The sequence below is a fragment of the Mustela lutreola genome, chromosome 3 (genome assembly GCF_030435805.1).
Source record: "Mustela lutreola isolate mMusLut2 chromosome 3, mMusLut2.pri, whole genome shotgun sequence".
NCBI lineage: Eukaryota > Metazoa > Chordata > Mammalia > Carnivora > Mustelidae > Mustela > Mustela lutreola.
Window position 1 is genome coordinate 192260350 of NC_081292.1, and position 23796 is coordinate 192284145.

General features: G+C 38.3%; 1 protein-coding gene across 3 annotated transcripts in view; it reads left to right on the plus strand.

Annotated features, from left to right (window-relative positions):
• PLEKHM3 (pleckstrin homology domain containing M3) overlaps window positions 1–23796 on the plus strand; it is a 184135-nt gene that overhangs the window by 147256 nt on the left and 13083 nt on the right. For 2 of the 3 annotated variants that reach the window (XM_059168228.1, XM_059168227.1), the window contains one exon: window positions 5956–6113. In XM_059168228.1, the coding sequence (XP_059024211.1) occupies window positions 5956–6113 (158 nt within the window). Of the gene's footprint in view, window positions 1–5955; window positions 6114–6359; window positions 19356–23796 lie in introns of those variants that run through there. The other variant, XM_059168229.1, reaches the window with a different exon arrangement.

Genomic DNA, 23796 nt, shown 5'->3' on the forward strand with positions numbered 1-23796 from the left:
AGCCTCTCTGGGAGAGATGAATCAAACTACCACGCACCAGAAAATACAGCCAAGCTGTCAAGAAGCAAAAACGACGATAGTCAGATTTGGTTTTGTTTTGTTTTTTTTAAACAAGCTTTGGCCGGTTTTATTAAGGAAGCAGTTCTGTGGTTTACTTTGTCCTGATCAGTCCTGACTTGCTCTCAGTGATATCAGAATCCCCTGGATCAACTCTGATCTAAATGCACAGTTCGTGGAACTTCTACCCTGTCAGGCCCTGTTGATGACGACGGCTGTTGTCTCAAGGCAGTAACACTCCCTAGGCAGGAGCTCCAGTTGGGGGTTGGCATAAAGAGTTCTCATGTCTGACTTCTCTCAGGCTTTGCCCTTTTTGGCCAACTTGCTGGCTTGTTGGACATTGGACTTTGTCCAACCCATAGTCATTTTCCAGGTCCACTGGCAACCTGGAGGCTCTTTTCTATGTTGTTCTCAGTTGGAACATGAAGGTAGTGGCTCCTCAGGCTTTGGTCCTCTTTGAGGCCACCATCTTCGTGATGTTTATGGAATATGTCCCTAACCTCAAGCCCCCACCAGGATGGCTAGGAATTGGGAGTGAAAGCTACAAGACTCTCGGAGGCAGGAGGAGGTGGTGGAGTCAGGACTCTTGATTTCTTTTTTTTTTTTTTTAAGATTTTATTTATTTATTTGTTAGAGAGAGAGAGACAGAGCAAGAGCGAGCACAGGCAGAGTGGCAGGCAGAGTCAGAGGGAGAAGCAGGCTTCCCGCAGAGCAAGGAGACCGATGTGCGACTCGATCCCAGGACGCCGGGATCATGACCTGAGCCGAAGGCAGCTGCTTATCCAACTGAGCCACCCAGGCGTCCCCACTTGATTTCTTTTTTAAGCAATTATCCAGAGCAAAGATATACCTGATTTTTGTTTTTTAAAGGATGTGGTCACTTTTTAAAAGATTTTATTTATTTATTTATTTATTTGAGAGAGAGAGAGAGAGAGAGAGAGGGTGCACACGAGAGAAGCAAAGTCCCTGCTGAAGGGAGCCTGATATGGCGCTTGATCCAGGAACTCCAGGATCCTGACCTAAGCTGAAGGCAGAAGTTTAACTGGATGAGCTACCCAGGTCCCCCTGTAATGTCTAGTTTTTAAAAAGAACTCGAGGGGCGCCTGGGTGGCTCAGTGGGTTAAGCCGCTGCCTTCGGCTCAGGTCATGATCTCAGGGTCCTGGGATCGAGCCCCACATCGGGCTCTTTGCTCAGCAGGGAGCCTGCTTCCTCCTCTCTCTCTCTCTCTCTGCCTGCCTCTCTGTCTACTTGTGATCTCTCTCTGTCAAATAAATAAATAAAATCTTTAAAAAAAATAAAAAATAAAAAATAAAAAATAAAAAGAACTCGAGATTTCACACCTAGCACTTAACTTCTCTTAGTGATGAAACCTTTAGACCAGAAGCCAGAAGAGTGTTTCTATTTCCAATGCTGTTAGCAGTTGTATTCAAAGACAGGCTCTAAACCTCCTAAATTTATCTGTACCTCTGGAAAACTGTAAGTATGACGTTTTCTTTTCTATAGTATTAAAGAATTGTGCATAAATTCTAAAATAAATGCACAGACTATTACCTCATTTTTCTGGAGGAAAAACTTTCAGCATCTTCAGCTCTTTGGCACGTGGCCATGACCCTAAGCTAACAAATAGGAAGAACAATTAATCAACTATAAGCAGCAAAAAAAAAAAAAAAAGAAGAAGTTCCTGAACAGCTAAGCAGCCACCAGCTCCACGCAGTCCTATGCTCCTCCCTAAGTCACACAGCAGAATGATTGAAAATATTTGTGACACAAAGACAGCCCTAACACGCAACTGTGCTGCCCGGGAGAAAAACAGGAAGGCATCCCTGGTCAGTCAGCAAGAACTCATGTCTGTGGCAGAGAGAGGATACTGAAAATAAGCGTGAGACTCAGTCTTTGCCTTCAAGCAATTTACATTCTTAGACTGCTCCATATAAAATCACATTTTATCGGTCGTATTTTTTTTATGTTCAGTCTAGTTGGATAAGCATAACAATCACATGTTAAACGATACTAAAGAGTACAAAACAGCATCAAGTTCTGTGTTAAATTATATGATATAAAAGTAAATCGTACGAAGCACAAGAGATCTGTAACAGCTGAAGTAGCCAACAATGGCTTTCCAGATCAAGCTGACTAGATCTGAGCCATGAAGCCTTGGTGAAATTTAAATAAGTGTTAAGTGAAACCTGAAATCGAGGAAAGGACATGACTGAAGGCACAGGAGAAAGAGGAAGCATATTCTATACAGGGAAAAATTTTCTCGCAATGGAAGATACATAGTAAGAAATGGAAAATAAGCTTGGATAAGTAGTGTAGAATCAGCTTACGGAGACACTTGCACACCAAGCAAAAATGGAAGCTCAGGTCTTGTCCAGTCCCCTCGTACACTGAGCACCTAGAACATAGTCACTCAGTAGCATTTTACGAAATGAATGAGTGAAGCGTTCTTACTAATAACAAAATGAGAATTCACCAAGATTTGAAAGAAGAGATGATACTTGATAAAAATGATATCCAAAACTGATTGGTGTATATGCAGGATGGGCCAAAGGGAAAAGACTGGCATCCAAAAATAAAACTAGAAGATGATTTCGTTAATCTAGAGAGGAATGATAATAGCTGGGGCAAGATAGGAAGAAAAGACTTGCACCAGAGATATTCAAAAGAGAACCAGCATGAACATTGAAAACATTATGCTGAGTGAAAGAAGCCAGTCACAAAAAACCCATATATTGTATGAGAGTCTATTTATATGAAATGTCCAGAAGAGGTAAATCTATAGAGACACAAAAAAAAAAAAATTACTGGTTCCCTAGGGCTTGGGGGAAGGGGGACAGGTTACAGGGGAAGAGGGAGTAACTGCTAATAGGTACAGGGTTTTTTGCAAGTGTTGATGAAATGTTCTAAAATTGACCGTGATGATGGTACACAACTCTGTGAGTATACTAAAAACCATTTAATTGTAGACTTTACATAGGTGCATTACATGGCATATGAATTATATCTCAAAGATGTTATTAAAAAGGAGAGGGAATTAATAAATATGGTAAATGACAATATATATGTGTTTGATGGTGTAAAATGAACCATTCACCGTAGACTACGTAATTTCCAGTTTGAGTCTCATGGAAATAGTAGAATATCCGCTAACACTATTATTATATAAAATTATTTTAGGATCACTGGATGATGAAATAAGCCATGGAACATAGTAAGAGATATAATATTAGAAAGGAAGGGACCAACTTATTACATTCAGAAAACCCAAAAGATTCACCTAAAAATTATTTGGAGTCATGAAAATTCAGTAATATATATAAGATATACACAAATGTCAATATATTGTAAATATCAACAATAGCTAATAAGAAAAAATATTAGATAAAAGTTTAACCTTGAAATAACCTAAATAATAGTGTGAGTGGCTTATATAAGGGAAAAAACCCAAAATTTTATTAAGCAATAACAAATGAAGATTTAATAAAATGGAGATATAGGTGAGGTTCTTTGATAGGGAGAATAAATATTATAAAGATACCAGCTTGATCCCAGAACCCCAGGCAGATGCTTAAGCAACTGAGCCACCCAGATTAATTTTTTAAAGCTTATCAAAGTCTCCAGGTGGGAATTAATTTACATTTCTGTCAGTATAAATTTGGTGAAATATTTCAAAAGCCTTCAAATTGTTCATGGCCTTTATCTCAAAGAAGTTCTCTAATAGAGAAAAAAAAAAAAAAATTACGGGATGCCCGGGTGGCTCAGTTGGTTAAGCATCTAACTTCAGCTCAGGTCATGATCTCAGGGTCCTGGGATCGAGCCCCACATTGGGCTTCACACTCAGTGGGGAGTCTGTTTCTCCCTCTCACTCAACCCTCCTCTCTCTCTGTCTCTCAAATAAATAAAATCTTTAAAAAAGAAAAAAACCTTTGTGCATAAGATGACCAGTCTTCTCCTTTAGATCCTAGATGATAACTTTCATGTCTTCCTCCATGTCTTCCCTTTACACCCTCAGTTCCTCCAAACAACTGTTACTCACCTGGTTTCCGGACTGTTCTATATCCTGATGTTTTCCTCTAAATGGACTGTATTTTGTTAGTGCATCTCAGCATGTGTCATTAACATTGGTTGTTTAGGAAAGAGTAACATAAGTAAAACCAAACCCAGCTGCACTGTTGTTACCGCATTTTAGAAATAACCCTATGACACATTGGAAAGTGTTTACCGGTGGTTGGTATAAGATTTGGTAGTGGTTATTTCTTAGAAAGTGTGTATCATGTGGTGGTATTAGGAGTCCATGTTACTGGAATTTATTGAATGTAATTGTTCTTAAGAAAAGATAAATAAAAGCAGGTAAACCTATGGCTTCCTAAAGGAAGTGCAGAGGAGATTAAGTGAAAGAATGGTGGAAAATGTACTTGCTTGACTCAGAAAACAGCCAGCATATTTTCCACCCCCTTTATTAAGAAAAAAAAAATCCAATCTTATAAAGCAGTGAACCTTATTTTTCTGCATCTTAATACAAAAATGTTTGGAAAAAACCAGCTTTTAAAATGCAAAAAAACTATATATATACACACATACATACAGAGTGAAAGACTTGGTTTTCCAACTGTTCCCTTCCTTAGAGTTAACTGCTGTTACATTCATTTTTAAAACATCATAAGATTATTCCATGATGTTTAAAAACCACTTTGAGTTTTTTTGTCTCCAGTATTATGAATAGCTTCATTTTTTGCAAAATACATTATTACATTCCTTATAGTCTTTTTATCTGCTACTACTAGTTATTCACCTTGACATCATAATTTCTCTTGAAGTGTGATTTACTACATTTCTCTCAGATGTTATTTTTATGTAAAATTGTCGTTTTAATTCTGTATTTATTTGAAAGTATCCAGCTATGTTACCAGTTATGTCCAGCTATTTCCCAATTAATCTTCATTGTTTTATATCAAAATCGGCATGTGTGTGCATGAATGAGAGAGAAGGCAGATTTTTTTCTTGTTAGTATTGAACTGCTGAAGACTTGGAGGCCTATTCAGTATTAGTTAAGTGAGGAAGGATCTGACTAGCCATTGGTTCCATCATGGTAATGGTGGGAGGCAGGCAGATGCAAAACAGCAGGACCTAGAAGCGACAAGGGCAGACTTTAGAGCCTGTGCCTCAGTAGGAGCAGGCAGCCCCTAGTCACAGCCAGGATCCTCAGCATATAGGAATTCAGGCCTACTTTTATTAAATCTGATGATTTTTCAGAAGAAGCCAAAATTCTGAATTTTTCTGTAAAATCTCCCAATTATCAAATTGGCTCATTTTCTAAAGCACTGAGAGATTTAAAACAAACAGACAAACAAAAAACCTTGGGATCAGTGTGGCTCTCAGACTGTCAGATTGCAGCCTCTTTATATTCATACTTAGCAGCAAAGGAAACCTATTTTTCCACATTTGTTACATGTTTTAGGGGAGATGGTAAGAAAGCTGTACTGTTAACTCATCAGAAGATAGATATTATTGAATTTACAACATAAAATTCTACATTAATATTTACCTTGTCTGTTTTCTATTTGGGGAAATCCACCACGTCCCACTTATACCTCACCAAAACGGTAAGTTGGGTTATAAAGTAGCGTTCCCCATTTGTCCTCAATTCCCTGTATCACACTATAGAGAAAGAGGAATACAGAAGAAGTTTCAACATCTTCATTTTCCAACCTCCAGTGGTTTAAACCAGACAGTTCTTTTGGAGTGAAAGTACCATGTCTTTTCTTTCTCACAGTTGCTGAGAAATTATAATTAGAGGTTTTCCTGTTGTGTAAAGGAAAGGAATTCCAGTCCTCCGGTGTCTACAAGACTTCGGTTCTCAATGGATTTGCTTCTCTGTCCCATTTCTCTTTCTACAGGTGATAGAGGGGAAGCTGGCTCCATTCTTGGGCAAGGTCATTAAATTTGCCACCTCACACGTGTACAGCTGCAGTCTTTGTAGCCAGAAGGGGTTCATCTGTGAAATCTGTAACAATGGAGAGATCCTCTACCCTTTTGAAGATATTTCAACAAGCAGGTACAGAATCTCTTGTCTTACAAAAGTACACCTGAATGTGTCACATGCTCTTTTACTTGGTCAGATGAGGACAACTTTCAGTCAAGTACGGTATCTCGGTCTCTTACCTTGTAGCCAATTTCCCTTATTCTCGGAGAACATTTTTTACCCTTTGGTTTCCTATGTTTATTCTCTGCTCACCTCACTATCTTTATCCAGAATGAGATAAGAGTTGCAAAGAAACGTCACCTATCTCTGCCTTCTTAGGTAATGAAGCGTGTTCAGATTCATTTTTAGAATGAAGATCCGGGAGGAAGAATCCTCACAACACTTCAGGGCTAAGTGACAGGCCATGGGAAATCGCAGACTTAGAGTAAGGCTAAAACTGGACCGACCGCCAGGAATAAAACTACAAGACACTGGGGAACAGCTCTCTGGCTCACCACATGCTTTTCTCCACAGATGCGCTGCAGTGTGGTGATGAAAGTTTTAGGATCCAAAGGAGAGAAAAGTGGGAGTTTGTGTGGGATTATTTTTCTAACCAAAGTAATATTTGGGCATCATCACATTCATTGATTGATGGATGATTTTCTTCTCCCACTAACTTGAGAGTGGGGTTTTTTACTATTGCTTTTCTTGAATCACAAAATGATACATATCACTTTTCCTTTTATTCTAAAAGCATCATAGAAATATATACCGTTTATGTGTCTGTGCACTGGCTTCTTTGGCCATGAAATCATGCCTCATTTCCCACCCAGCAGGGCTCACTTACACTGTGGTTCAGAACAGAAGGGAAGGCACGTAGCCAGGGCGGGCTGAAGCATGTAGAGTGAAGAGAAGATATTAAGAGTTGACTCAGCCCTTCTGGCCTCTTCTTAAACCCAAAGACTCTTTGTAAACATAGACTCTTTGTAAACTTTGGAACTTGGGTTGGCCCCACACACAGAAAGACACACACACACACACACTCCAACCTCATTTCCTGAATACAGGTCCCCAACTCTTAGCCTAGAGATTATAGACTTCTTTAAAATGTACACCACACAAAAACTTGTACACAGATGTTCATAGCAGTATTCATAATAGCCAAAAAGTGGAAACCGCATAAATGTCCATTAACTGATGAATGGATAAACAAGATGTGGTATATCCATACAATGGAATACAATTCAGCCTGAAAAGGAACCTGACTGATACATGCTGCCAGTGTAGGTGAACCTCAAAACCATTACGCCAGGTGAAAGAAGCTAGTCACAAAGGGCCACATATTTTATATTCTGTGTATATGAAATGTCCCAAATAGCCAAATCCATAGAGAAAGAAAGTAGATTAGTAGTTTCCCGGGACATCAGGGAAACGAAAGAGAGTAACTCCTACTGGGTACAGATTTGTTTTAGGGGGGACAGAAATGTCCCGGCATTACTGTGGTGATGGTTACAAGGTCTTTTTTGAGTATGTTAAAAATCAGTGAATTGTATACTTTAAAAGAATGAATTTTATGGTATATATATATTGCAATCAATGTTTAATAAAAAAATTAAATTAAAAAATGCTTCCAGGGTGCCTGGGTGGCTCAGTGGGTTAAGCCGCTGCCTTCGGCTCAGGTCATGATCTCAGGGTCCTGGGATCGAGTCCCGCATCGGGCTCTCTGCTCAGCAGGGATCCTGCTTCCTCCTCTCCTCTCTCTGCCTGCCTCTCTGCCTACTTGTGATCTCTCTCTCTGTCAAATAAATAAATAAATAATCTTTTAAAAAAAATGCTTCCAACTGTATAAACCATATGCTAGGTCACAAAACAAGCTTCAAATTTTTTTTGAAAGATTTTATTTATTTATTTGAGAGCAAGAGAGAGAGTGAGCAAGCACAAGCATGGGGGAGGGGCAGAGGGAGAAACAAACTCCCCACTAAACAATTACCAAAATTGGGTAATTTGGGACCTGATCCCAGGACCCTGTGATCATGACCTGAACCGAAGGTAGACACAACCAACTGAGCCACCCAGGTACCCCACAACTTTCAATAAATTTTTAAAAAATTGAAACCATATCAAGTATATTCTCTGATACATTGAATTAAGATCTTCAATAGAAAACAGTCTGAGAAACCCTAAGAAATATTTGGAAATTAAACAATATACCCTAAAAAATTCTATGTCAGAGAAAAAATAAATTATGAGAGAAATATGAAATATTTTTAAATGAATGAAAATGAAATATAACATGTCAAAATGTATGGAATGCTGCTAACATAGTACTTAGAGTGAAACCTACAGCTATAAACATACCATGAAAAACTTGTCAGAAAAAAAAAGAAAAAAGGTCTCAAATCCATTACCAAAAAACTCCACTTTAAGAGTCTAGATAACAAAGAGCAAACTAAATCCAAACCAAGCAGAGGAAAGGAAAGAGTAAAGATTTGAGCAGATATCAATGAGATGAAAGATAGAAAAAGAATACATCAATGAAACCACAAGTTGGTCTTTGGAAGAATCAATAAAATTGATGACTCTTTGGCTAGGACCAAGAAATTAAGAGAAAAGACACAACTACTCAAAATCAGGAAGGAAAAAGCAATTAAAAAAATTATAAAGGGATAGCATAAATGACTTTATTCCAACAAATTAGACAGCTTAGATGAAATGGGTAAATATCTAGAAAGACAAGTTACCAAAATAGACTCAAGAAGAAATAGAAATATGAATAGCCCTATAACAAGTAAAAAAACTGAATTAGTCGTTTTTAAATCTTCCCATAAAGAAATAAGATGGCCTCATGGATTAATTTTGTTGAATATTTAAAGAAATAATACCAGTCCTTCACAAAGGGATAAAGAGAGGCATTACCTAATGATAATGGGGTCAGTTTTCCAAGAAGACACGATAGTCAACGTGTACGAGCAGAGTCAAGATACATGCGGCAAAAGAATCAATAGAACTATGAGGAGAAACAAACCCACAACTATACATACATCTCCACTATTAGTGAGACTTCAACACCTGTCTGTCAGTAATTGACAGATCCAGCAGCAAGAAATCAGCTTATCATTAAACTGAAAGGCACTATCAATCAACTGGATCTAATTGACGTCTTTGCCAATTCATGTTGTTCATCCAACAACAACAGAATATGCATTCTTCTCAAGCTCACATGAACGTTTTAACAAGAAAGACCATATTCTGAGCCATAAAATACATCTGAACAAATTTACAAAAATAGATATCATGCAAAGTACGCTCTCAGGCCATAATGTAATTAAACTAGAAATCAGTAACAGAACAATACCTACAAAATTCCAGCGTATTTGGGGGTTAATGATATATCTCTAAATAACATATGAATTGATAATTTATGTCCACACAAAACCTTGCACACAGATGTCTATAGTGTGTCTACTCATAATCGCCAAAAACTGGGAACAACCAAGATGTCTTTCATGTGTCAATGGATAAATAAACTGTGGTATATCCATGCAATGGAATATTTTCCAGCGATTAAAGAAATGAACTATCAAACCACAAAAGGACACAGAAGCAACTGAAATGCATATTACAGAGTGAAAGAAGCCAGTCTGAAAAGGCTACCTACTGTATGAGTCCAACCATATGACATTCTGAAAGGGGCAAAACCATAGACAGTAAAAAATAAAATAAAATCAGTGATTACCAGGGGCTCCACGGTACATAAGGAAAGATGAATAGGTAAAGCACAGGAATATTTTGGGGCAGTAAAGTTATTCTTCCCATTACACATTTGTCAAAACCCATAGAACTGTACAACACAGAGTGAACCTTAGACTGTGGACTTCAGTTGATAATAATGTATCAGTGTTAGTTCATTCATCATAACCAATTTACCACACTAATGCAAGTTTTTGATAATAGAGAAAACTAGGGGTGAGGGTAGTAATATGGAGACTCTGTACTATCTACTCACTTTTTGTCAATCTAAAACTGTTCTAAAAAATAAAGTCTATTAAAAAAAAAACCCACAACACATTCAACTGAACAGTTGACTCAAATACCAAAGCTGATCAATGTTAATAAACTTTATTAGAACAATTTTAGACTTAGAGAAAAATCATAAAGATGGTAAAGAGAATTTCCATAGACCCTATACACAGTTTCCCCATTTACATCTTACTTTAATATGGTATATTTGTTTTAATTCATGAATCAATATTGATACATTATTATTAGCTAAAGTCCATAGCTTTTTCAGATTTCCTTAGTTTTTACCTAATTGGTTTTTTTCTGTTCCAGAATACTACATTATATGTAGTTGTAACATCTCCCTAGGCTCTTCTTGACTGACAATTTCTCACACTTTGTTGTTAGGACATTGACAGTTTTGAGGAGGACTAGTCAAGCATTTTGTGGAATCCTTCTGTGGGGATGGACTTAATGTTTTTCTTATGAACAGACTGGGCTTTACGGGCTTGGGGAGGAAGACCACAGACACAAAGTGCCATTCTCGTGATCCCATCAGACCACGGGCACATAATGTCAGCGTGACTTACCACTGCAGTGTTTGTGTCCGGTGTTTCCACAGTAGGATCTCTTCCCCTCCCCACCTTTTCCATATTATCCAACACTTAAAGAGTGAAGGTTATGCTCCAGTTCCCTCAGGAGTGGAGTTTATACAAAGTTATTTGGAATTCTGCCTGTGTGATTTGTCTCTTCTTCCCATTTATTTTTTCAAAGTATTTCTTTGTACCAGCATGGACACATGCATATTTATTTTACATTTTGGGTTATAATCCAAGATTACTTAATTTGTTTCTCACACTATTCTAGCTTTGGCCATCCAGCTCTTGTAGCTGGCTCCTGCATCACTTTGATATACTCAAATCATTGTGCGGTTTTTTATTTTGTACTTTCTCATGCTACCAGATGGCCCAGCCTCATCATATATATTTCTTGCCCTAATCCTAGAAGTAGCCATTTCACCAAGGAGCCCAGGTTCCTTTTATTGGAGAATATGAAACCAACATGAGTTGCTAGGTTGCACACACATTTTTCAAGGCCCTCGGTCCCAGGATTCATCCCATGACTAAGGGAGAGATGCTTCCCTCTGACTACATATCAGAATCTCCTGTGAGACTTATTGGATTCTTTTTAATACTCTGAGAATCTGTCTTCAAACGTGCCCACATGTGATTCCGCATCACAGCCAGAAGAATCACTCCTCTAAGATAGCTGTGACCATGGGCGGAGGTGCCAGATTCTTATTATCAGAATGACCACATTAGCACATCTGTGGATTGAGGGAATCCTTTAGCCAGCAGGAAGGAATATGTCACTGTTCAGAATGTTCTGTTTCTCTCTTGGTCAAATGCAACTCTCTAAGCTTGGACAAATGTCTAAGAGCAAAGGAGTCCTCACCAGCCTCCCTGGCATTCCAGGTTTGATAATACTTTCCAGGAACTCATTGATCTTTTTCTTGGTGTTCAGTTTCCAGTTAAACACAGGGAACAGTTTGTGCAAGTCTCTGGGAAAGGACAAAAATAAACACTAATAAAAGATTTATTAAAGGAAAAATTTTAATCAGAAGTTGAGTTGCAGGGCCACCTGGATGGCTCAGTCGTTTAAGTGTCTTGACTCTTGATTTCCGCTAATGTCGTGATCTCAGGGTTGTGAGATTGAGCCCCATGTGGGCTCTGCACTGGGTGTGGAACCTGCTTCAGATTCTCTCCCTCCCTCTCCCTCTGCCCTGCCCACTCCAATTAAAAAAAAAAAAAAATCAAATTGTAGTTTATAAACATGTCCATAAAGATATGCTGAATAAATAAATGTGATAAATAAAAATAAATGTGAATAATGGGGTAATTTTTTAAATTTACATATAACTGAAATTTTTATATGTAAAGTAATGTGAAACCTGGGATTTGCTTCAAAATAATCTGATGGTGGCAAAAAATAATAATGTGACCGTGGAGAAGAGGGAATAGATATAAATGAAAGATAATTGTTGAAGTTATGTGATAGCTATGCAGGGATTATTACACTAGTCTCTCTATTTTTGAACATGTTTGAAATTTTCCATTATTACGTTAAAAATCTATCAGTAAAAAATCATAGATATGATGCATTTAGTGTATTCGTCACCATATATCCTCGACCACCTTGCTAAAGTCAACACCTCTGTGTCCTCAGAAGTTTAAATACCATTTGAGCAGCATAATTGCCACTCAGTTAAAAAAAAAAAAATTCCACAAGCACTGAAACTATCCATTCTTTGAATAAATGATTTATTGAACATGCTGTGTTTGTGCATTGGGCTGGACTCTGGAGACACACAGTGAACATGGCTGCTCCTCGCTCACAAGCAGTTGTGAGTTTCTACTAAGAGACTGGGCCATTAGGTGGTTGTGTGGAAGTGTTGGAGGAGCCTCGGTCTAGGGGGTAGACCTGGAGCTCCAAGAAGGGGCATCGCCCATAGGAGTCATGGACATTGTAGGTGAGAAAGCAGTTGCACGATTTCTAAAACTGTGAGAGAGCTCTATGTTGAACTCGAAAGCACTGACCTATATATTTCAGTATTAGAATATACTGGGTTCTAACATGCATAATTGATTATGACCATGTGTCAAACACAGGTCAGCTCTGTAGACTTTCTTTTCCTTATTGAATTGTTATGCAGGAGGAAGCTTCATGAATATGTCATTTAACAATCGAGTCCTAGTATTAATTTTTAGAGCATGGTCTCTGACAGACCGAGAGACAGTGTTGGGGTTGAACAGACGTGGCGCTAATATGTACTGGTCCCGGTGCCAACAGTTTACATACCTCGTCCTTTCGTTCTCAGGCCAGTCCTCTGAGGGAATCCTGTCCCTTCCATTTGATAATGGGGAAGCCTAGGTTCAGAGGAGGCAATGAACTTGACCCAAGAGATAAAGCCAAAACTGGAACCCAGATACCTCTGACTCCAAAATCCATGCTTTTTCCATTAACCATCACAGTTTCTTCTATACCTATAGTCTTCAGACCGTTTTTGCAGTATACCCCCTAAAAGACTGTGAAGATATTAACATCCCTCTGTCATTAAAGAAGGCTCCCCCAAACTGTTATTTTGAGTTCTCCCTATATGTGCCATCCTGAAAGTTTTTACACTTGGAGCAGTAGGACAGAGTTCGATTAGGGTGGGGGTAAGATACTACGCCTTTCTTTGATAAAATGGCCCATGGTGTGTGGGGAGAGACCACAGTGGAGCTCCCCGCTCTGTACATTGCTAGGCGGGTCACGAGGCCCAGGGGTGCCTGTGGGAGCTGACAATGTGCCTAACTCGGGCTGAGTAGGGAGAACCCCCTTTGCTGCTCTGTCCATTTTTTTCTTTCTTTCTTTTTTTAAGATTTTATTTATTTATTTGACAGAGAGATCACCAATAGGCAGAGGAGGGGAGGAAGCAGGCTCCCTACTGAGCAGAGAGCCCGACGTGGGGCTCAATCCCAGGACCCTGAGGCCATGACCTGAGCTGAAGGCAGAGGCTTAACCCACTGAGCCACCCAGGCGACCTGTGAACAGTATTTCTTATGTGGGAGTGGGAGGAGCATTTCCTGGCGATAAATACAGAGTCCTGGAGGCACAGGGTCAGAATGGCCAGGAACCTCGGGGGGTCCTTCGTGTGTCCCCCTTACACTGAATTTCATTGTCACTCTTCTTGAGGCCTTGTCTTTTCCTAATGAGATCAGAGGGCTGCTTTATCGTCCATTCAGACGATAAAGCCCACAGTTTTACGCTGAGGTAGTCTTTCTTCTCCAACACAAATTAATCACATACCTCTCTCTGATTTAAATAGGAAAACACTAAAATCCAAGTTACAGGATTTTAAATACAATAGTAGGATCCAGGAACACAGAACTTAAGCCTAATCCAACATTTACACTCCTAGAAAAAAGAAAGCACAGCTTTCAGAGAGACAAACATTCTGTTAAAACAGCAATAAAATTCCACATACCCTCCTTGATAGAGAATAAGAAATAAAAGCTCTAACTTCCGAATTACAAATCATCAGAGTAGACTGATACCACTCTAAAACTTAAGGGAAAGCAGTGAATATAAAAGCAAAAAAGTCGCATATATCCACATGGTGACCCAGGACTTAATTTTTTTTTTTTTAAACCCTTAAATTACCTCCTCTCCCGCTTTCTTTCTGGCATCTCTGCATATCATTAATCTTCTCTGCCTATTAAAGACGTAATGCTGCTGAAGAGACCATCCTGCTACACACATTTGTGTGAAGATGCCATTCCTGAATCCTGAAATGCTTCCAGATCACAAGTACATAAATACTTCATCTTAAAAACACTCAGCATGCATTTTAACATGGAACTTACAAAATATACCAACTATCATACATCAGTTCCATCCTTTCTGTCTGATCCACTTGGCTTTGTTAATTCTTCCATTTGACATACAAATCACCCCCACAAGCTTTCCAATATGGAAAATATTGCCCTTCAAGACTTTATGACCCCCATACCATTTGGGGCTGTATTTACATGTATACTTCTTACAGGTATACTGTAAGAAGATTATACTTAATATTGAGTCTGGTGTGTTCCATATGGTGGGCATTCCATAAATGGTTACTGTTTGGTTCAGCTCTCCCTACCATATCATGTGCATTCATTAAGAACTCTGGCAAAGTTTTTTAAATAAACTGATTAGTTAAGAAATTTTAAAATAATTGTGCCATCTGAAATAGAGAAGGATTCTTTACAATCTCACTTATATGTTAAATAAAAAAAATTTAAAAAAAAAACTTGTTGACACAGAGTTGTGGTTGTCAGAGGCAGGGGGTAAAGGTGGTCAAAAGGTAAAAAGTTATAGTTATCTAGTTATAAGATAAGTTCTGGGGATGTAATGTTCAGCATGGTGACTTAAGATAACATACTATAGCATATATTTGAAAGTTTCTAAAGGAGTGGTAGATCCTAAAAGTTCTCATCACAAGAAGAAAATTTTAACCACATGAGGTGATGGATGTTAACTAAACATTGTGGTCATCATTTCACAATATATACACCTATCAACTCGTTGTGTTGTACACCAGAAACTAATAAATGTTAAATGTCAATTATATCTCAATAAAATTGGGGGGACATACTGCAAAGATAGAGGAGTACAGTGAAAGTCTGAGTTCACTACTTTATACATAAGCTTTACCTGTAAACTTGAAGCAACTGACCTACTGTTGAAAGTGTTTCCGTGTGTGAACATCAGCCTGTTCGGGTTCCCAACATTCACTTGCCCCAGGGAAGGCATCCAGGGGAAGTGTTCTTCTATTGAGGGGAGGTCATCTGTAGCTCAGCGGTTACTCTTCTAAAAAGGTTCTGTGTTTTTTGAAGCACTAAGGTTTAGAAAAGCAGAATGAGCATAACTTGCCAGTTTTTCTTTGTATACAGTAGTTGGTCACTCCTTGCCCTCCTCCAACGAGCGCGCTCAGAACCCTGAACTTATCAACACCAAACTCTTACCGGTTGCGTTAACATTCTCTGACACCATGTCCAGTTTGCACACATTTCAAGAACATTTCCTACATATGTCTATTAAGAATGAACACTGGCCTCATAGAAAACCCATAGCAGGTGAATTTCTTTTTCATTTGAAAAACCGATTTTGTTAGATTAACTTACTGAGAAAGAAGGCTTCCCAAGTCCCGTTGCTTTCATCCACCTGGCCAAATTTCAGAAAGGCCCAGCTTGTACTGAAGAACATAGGCTCCTCCCAGGGTCCCAGAACCCTTGTGAATTGGTTTTACATTTCGTGGCAATCCACACAACCCTGTCCCTGAGCCCCTCAGCTTATTGCAGCCTGGTCTTTGGTCTTTGCCTTGGCACTTCTGTCCTTCCTGAAACTTCGCGCACACATGAAGTTTCCAAACAGCTAACTGTCCTCGAACTTACAAAGGTTTGTTTAAAAGAGAGAAAGCAACTGCTTTATTATAAAATATGCGATCACTTCTTGCCTAGAAAATGCGGAGATGCATGGTTCTTCTCAGCACGACTTGAGCAGTCCACTAAGGGCTGTGTGTTCTGTGCCCTCATTCCCTTTGATTTGTCCCTGGAGGATAAACGCAGAGATGGCTTTGCCCAAAGTCGTCGCTTACTTAGGTGCCTAGAAACTCACCAAACCCCAGATTTGCCAGCAGCCTTACAAAGACTCTTCCATTTTTCGAGGCACCAATTATGGTTTGTCATGTCTTGAAAGAGAGTTTCGTGTTTAGGCAGGAAGTTTTTGGCAGGGGTTGGGGAGCTGATCGGAACTCCAGAGAAGAACGAGAGAGCAGCACTGCCCAGAAGCTGGTCTTTCCTTGCAGCGTCCTATTTGTTCAGGTTTCGTTTTTGTCAGTCCTTGCACAAACAGACTGAATACCTGGATTATTCCCTCATCTGGACTCAAACACACACACATTACATACCCCTTTCTCACTAATCAGCCTGACACATTCCTTTGTTGGTAAATGGTTCCAAAACAAACACTGTCAGTGCACCTAATTAGCAGGTTTGTGGGCCCGCTTGGCAGTCCTGTTCCATCCTGTTCGACAACAGACAACAGCCTTGGCGAGGTCGGGCTTAAGGGAGGGAACAGCTACCCCCCCCCCCCAAGGCAGAGACACTTTCTTAATGATATTTCCTTTCTGTGGCTTTTCTTGGGAAGCAGCCACTCAGTGCGCATTGTGACGAGGTGTGGGATTCCTGAAACAGCTAGAGAAAGTGTGGACTCCTCGTCTAGGTATCTTTGCTGAGGAACAATTCGTCTCCATCTGATTATTGTTTGTTCCTCTCTGTGGTATTGAAAAGGAACTTTCTCCATGTCCTCTGACACTGATGATAGAGGGTGAGATCCCTGCCTGTGTTCTAAAAGAATAAATTCACAGAGATAGAAAGACCTGTGGAGAACATTTGGACATTTGGGGGGCAGAAAAACTCAAGCCCATCAAGCTCACGGGTTTTCTGAGCGGCAGAAATAGAGTGATGACTTACCAAGAAGCGTTCTACTCTTGGGCTCTATGACTGCCTGCTCTTATTTATTGTGTCAATGAAGGTTTTCCTTGACTTCAAAAAACAAAAACAAAAAAACCCTCAAACACAATGCTAGTTTTTTTTGGCTTTTAAACTTTGGTCAAAGAGTAACTTGGTAAATAACATCTCACCTTGGCCTGTGGCTCTTATAGTCACATGTCAAAATGTTTCAGAAAGTCTGCTAACACAGTCAAGACTGGTGCAAAACCCTCAGGGCTGACCTGATGCTTTATGCCATTAAATCACTTTATAAATACAGTGCATTTATAAACGCAGTCCTCGCTGGTGAGGCTGCTGCCATTGTTTCTTGAAGTCACTTAGTCATTTAAGTAGATGGCTGTCATCTCCACCTAGACACATTTCTTACCAAGCTTCTTGTTAAGGTGTCTGGATAATACTGTGCGATCATCTTATCGCTAAGCAGTTCAGACAAACTTTTTTTGTTGAGTTGAGTAGAGAACAATGTTCATCATTGTTTAACTCATGTTGTAATTTTCTGACCATATAAAGCTGATGTGCATTATAGAAAATTTGAAAAGTACACCAAAAGTATAAAGAAGAAGAATCTCCATACATATGTATGCATGTCTACTTTTTTTAAAAATTGACAATATATTAAGTACATAGTTTTATATCCAGCTTTTTTATCACATCATATCAAAATAAGTTTCTAGATAGATTTTTATTGGTGGCTACTTTAACAGGAAGGAAATTTTATTGGTTCTAAAATCATTAAGATCCATTTAAAAAGTAGAGGCAGACTAGTCTATAGAAAGATCACTGGAGTAGGAATACAAAAGTCTAGATGTCATCCCTAACTCTTTCCCTGATTTGCTGTGTGACCTTTGACAAGTCACCTTCCACCTCTGGGTTTGCCTACCTGGTATATGACACTGTTTTAAGCTCTTACTGACAAAGAAGTTAGAACTTCATTCAGCTCCTTTGCTTGGCATTTTATATTAGTCTGTTTGCTAGTTTGTCATGATGTTTTTAGCAAGGTTGACTCTTTTTGATACAATTTACCTATAGAGGTTAAGATATAAATGCAAATTGTGATTCAGTCTACCACTTTGAAATAATAGCTCCAGGAGGAAATGGACTTTTTTCTATTTGCTCACTGCTCAATTATCTGCATTTAGAACAGCACATAGTAAATGCTCAATAAATAATTCATGAAGTTTCCTTTGTTTTTAGTTTTTCAAATCTGCACTTTTCCATGTATTTTATTTTAAATAACTTTTAAACCAATTTCAAGGAAACTCTCTACTTAAATGTGGACATCACCAAGATACATGACTTCATTGAATGATAGCTAGCATTCTATCATATGTTAGGGATAGATATATTTTTCTGGCCCAGTGGAAACATTCATGTCAAAAACTTGAGTCTTGCTAAGCCACTCAGATCATTTAACTCTCAAAACAACTTTTTGGTCATTTTTTTAGTGTGTGTTTTTTCCTTCTCCATGTGACTGTAAATAAGTAACCTGAATACACAATAGGGAAGACAGGAGTGTTTACCTTTCCATACAAAAAATGTTGACTCTGCAGCCTGAGCTGTATGTTCTGAAATGAACTGTTTTATGCTTCAGAATTACAAAAGGTAAAATAGTAACTTGGTTTTACAGTATATGTTTTCGATATTGTGAGACTTTTTTCACCTAACAAATTATGGGACTACAGATAGCAAGATCTTGTTAAATTGGCCTTTAAAAAATCCTTTATTTATTTTGGTTTTTATCTTGGCAACTAATGTATATTATCATGTTTGTATTAAACCACTTCAGTATTCTGAATATTAAACTGCTCAATGGTGCCTCAGGAATCATTGGCATATGCTATCCATACCTATCATTAATAATCATCTTCCAGTTCCTAATGCTTTCAAAGTGCTTAAAATAAAGAAAAGGCAGTCTGTAGATGTTCATTCTCTACCACAGTTGCCGCTTGGACTCAATTATGTTGAGTCTAAGCATAGAACTTTTGTAGAATGAGAGAGAAGCTTAGCAGTCATCTGCCCATCACTCCCACCCCCGACATACACCCCCTCCTTCCACCCTCCCCAGGGAAGCCCTCATCCCCACCCAGCACCTGGGCCTAGCTCCTGGGAGATGCAGGCTGTTGAATTCCAGTACAGTCCCCTTTCTGCCTCTCCCTGTCCTCACAGCACTAGCCTAAAATTTGAGGGAATGCACAAACTAACCTTAGGAGGGCAAAAGACTATACTACATTCCCTTAACTAGTCTCACTTCTGGTGATGGCTGGTGGTAGGTTGGTGGGGAGAGGTTCTCAACAAAAATAATGGGAAGAATTTTGTAAACTTTCGATGAGAAAACAGAAAAAGATAGCATTTAAAAAGTAGTGATTCATGTGAAAAACAGAAATGTGGGAATTTCCTTTTATGAAAACCAGTAAGTCATGAACCAGTGGCTGATTCAAAGACAACATTGAAAGCCATTAACTTAAGCTGACTTGACTTAAACTGAAAAATCTAGTTTGGCCTTGAGAGGTGAGAACCTGAAGTATATTAAAGCCCTTCTTAAGAGGAGTTAACACTTTTTTTCTAGAAAGAATCCTTGATGGTGGAGAGGAAGGAAATTTAAATTAAAAGACTTAGCTGGAAAGCAGCTTACATCACCGATTTGAAAGAAAAATTTCAGAATTGAGAATGAAAAGAGATAAGCAAATTTTCCATGGCAGTGGGGGAGATGTGGGGGCCAGATGGTGGGAGGGGGGGCACGATAGTGGTTTTCATACAATGCTTGAAAGAGGAACAAGCCAAGGGACTTAGGGACAGAAATGAATGTCAAAGCAGCTAGCAAGAAAGATGACTTTTCTTTCCTTCCTTCAGCTTCCCTGACAATGTAGTTAAGGTCTCCTTTTGTTGCTTGTGTACATAGATAGCGTAACTAATTTTCTTAGCATAATTATCATTTCTATCCAATTTTTCCTCATATGCAGAGTAAAAATGTTCTAAATAATGTTCACACTGAATGAAAGGGACTGTTCAACATGCATTGTTCTTCACATCTTCCTTTGTTCAATAATAATGTATACCATGTTTAAAGTTATGTTTCCAAGATAATACATCTAGGTTCCTGCAAGGTAGGATAATTTTAATTACTAAGAGTATATACACTGTTAAACAATTGTATTGTGTTTCCTAATTTTATAAACATGTAAACAACCTGTTAGTTTACCTTCCCAAAGTTATACAATACCTTTATCACTACATAATGATGAACAAAAAAAATAAAAACTCAAATATCTAAAGCCAGGATTAGTCCTTGACCTTCTGAGATGTTTACACAGGTGCATTTCATTTTAGATAAACCTTATAAATTATACTATAAATTTTTAAAATTAGTTGATCATCTATATTTCAAAAAATTTTTTATTTAACATTCAGATGGGTGGCAGTAAACTTTCCTAATATATTCAATATAGAATTGACCTCTAAAGTTGTTTACATGAAGGGAGACCGTTTTCATTAGCTATAAAAATGTATTATATACTACGCAGTACAGTGCTGGCATGGGAACAGACATATCAATGGAACATGATTTCAGAAAGTATGCAAACAGACCCAAGTAATATGGGAATTTAGTACATGATAAAGATGCACAGCAAATTAGCAGAACAAAAGATGGACCATTCCTTGAAAGAAACTGGGAACTAGACAGCCATTTGGAGAAAGAAAAATAATGCCGGACTTTACCATACTCCACATCACGATCAATTCCAGATGGATCAAATATTTTGATGTAAAAATAAAACCCATAAAGTGCTAGAAGAAAAGATGGGTGAATATTTTTGTCATCTTACGTGGGGAAGGTCTTTCTAAGCTTGACACAAACCCAGAAGCCATGGAAGCAAAATGCTTTTATTTTATTTTATTTTTAAGATTTTTATTTATTTGACAGAGAGAGACACAGTGAGAGAGGGAACACAAGCAGGGTGACTGGGAGAGGGAGAAGCAGGCTTCCTGCAAGGAGCAGGGAGCCCGATGCGGGGCTCAATCCCAGGACCCTGGGATCATGACCTGAGCCAAAGGCAGATGCTTAACCACTGAGCCACCCAGGTGCCCCAAGCAAATGCTTTTAAATATATTTTTTAAAAGTTAAATGCTTAAAGTTCTGTAAAGACAAATGTAAACAGGCAATTTGAAGAGATATTTTTAGCACATTTAACAAAGAATTAACTTCCCAAATATAAAAAGTCTTTAAAACTCTCTAAGTAAAAGTCATTAGACAATGGGCAAAGGACATGAACTGATTTACTGGAAAAATATGCAAATAGCCTGTATCTGAATAGCTTAATATCACTTCCAATTAAAGAAAGTAAAATGAGATTCTTACCTATCAGCTATGAGAAAATATTAATAGATATGAAATGCAAAGCCCAATATAAAAACAATACCACTTTCCATTTTCATTTTGCAAAGTCCATATTTTTGTTCTAAATATTTATAACTGCTATCTAATATGTCAGCCCTGCTGTCTTTGGAGACAATTGGCCTAGAGCAGTAGTTTTCACACTTTTATATTCATCAGAATTCTCTGGAGGTCTTGTTCAAACACAGATTGCCAGGTCCCACCCTAGAATATATGATGCAGTATGTCTGGAGTGGCATCCAATAATTTTTCGTTTCTACGAAATTCTCTGGTTGGTCCAGGGACCACACTTTGAAAACCACTGGCCTCGAACACATCGAGTCTTAGAAAATGATGTGATACTGGGGTGCCTGGGTGGCTCAGTGAGTTAAAGCCTCTGCCTTTGGCTCCGGTCATGATCCCAGCGTCCTGGGATCGAGCCCCGAGTCGGGCTCTCTGCTCAGCGGGGAGCCTGCTTCCTTCTCTCTCTCTGCCCACCTCTCTGCCTACTTGTGATTTCTCTCTGTCAAATAAATAAATAAAATCTTAAAAAAAAAAAAAAAGAAAATGAGGTTGATACCATCTCGTTAAGAAAATGGTACTGTGAGAGGAGACAAATTAGGGGAGCTAATTTGGAAAGTAATGACAAAACACTTCGGGTCTTTCACTTGAATGTCTCCCTCCTCCTACATTTATATCACTAACTTATTCCTAAGCAATCAGTCATGTTCATAAATTTAGATATGGTTTACCTTCTGAATTTTTTGCATTGTACCTATCCCCAAAACTGCCTTTTATTTAGCTCCATTAGAAGTCTTAGTACTTTGAGGAACTGATACATAATATGTTAAGTAGAAGTAAATCCCATTCAAAGTCTTAGGTACATATCATCCTTATAAATGATTTCTTTTAAAGAGGCTTACTTCAAAAACTTCACAGTTGAATTTTTCAGTTTTACATAAAAAAGGTAGAATTGTTGGATCTGTGGAAGCCCATATATAAGCTAAACTTTTTTAAAATCTACATTAGCCAAATATTATTATATTCACTACCTTTGTCTTAGATGTAGCAAGACATTGCTAAACATCTCTTCGGCTCTTAGGTGTTTTGAACTACTTTAGAAATTTTTACAGAAAGCCACTGCTCCTACTTAAGATTCTCTCATGGTTACAATTATATGTTCTAGCTTTTTCTGGAAATTACAGAAAATTCTTAAATCTTCCTGCAGTTTCTTTACTTTCTCTAATAATAAATGAGATTTTCCTAAAGTAAACCCAAGAACAGATGGACATTTGTTGAGAATTATATTAACACCCAGATGAACCATAAAAAACAACAACAACAAAAAAAAAAACTGAGAAGTGTCAGAATTACTAGTTTTTCCCTATCCCCAAATAACTATTTCACTCAGATCAAATCTATTAAGATTTCATATATATACATAGAGTATTAATGAGAAGTTCTTGTCACCATCCACAAATTAGCAAGAAGCATTTATTAAGCATTGGCACTAAAGATAATGTGATTTACTACTCCCAATGGGATAGCAAAATTAACAAATGAATTAATTAACCCTTGATTACATTCTCTTTCAAAGCCAAGATTTTAAGTAAAGCTTTTGTTAAAGCTATTAACTGAGCTTGGTTTACAAACAAAAAGTGCAAGACTTGTAAAAGCCAAAGGCTTTGTGGTCTGCAATCAGGGGAAAAACTCTTCCTTAATTAACTCTGGGGATTAAAAGGTAAATAAAAAGATCACTGCAGGGCATACCAATTGTTCTTCCCATGATTTGAGTCTTAGCAAGCATTTGGGACTGTGCTGAGTAACTGAAAGGGAAGGAGAGCCAGATTTCAAGTCAGGAGGCTGGAATCAAGGCCAGAGTCGATCACACACTTAATAGTTTAGGGACCTAAGCAGCCACCAGATACTTTATCATCCCATTCCATTTTATCCATTTACTGACTGACTTATTAAAAATGGGAAAACAAATAGTACCCAGCTCAGAGAGGGATTATAAGGATAATCTCTATAAAAACAGGGGCAAAAGGCATACAAACGCTGCCTAATTGAAATGTCCAATATCAATCTGGCTGTATTTGCATTTACCATTCAAAACTATTGGAATAGCTTTACATACTAGCACATACACACCTACATCTACCAGACATTTGGCCAAAGGAGCGAGATCTTTTCCAGTCTTGTTCAATTCCCATCAAATCACGTGGGTACCTTTTGGCCCCCCCACCTCCGTACCCCCGCCAAAAAAAGAAAAAAAAACCCACAATGAATAATCCCCAATGTAGTCCCG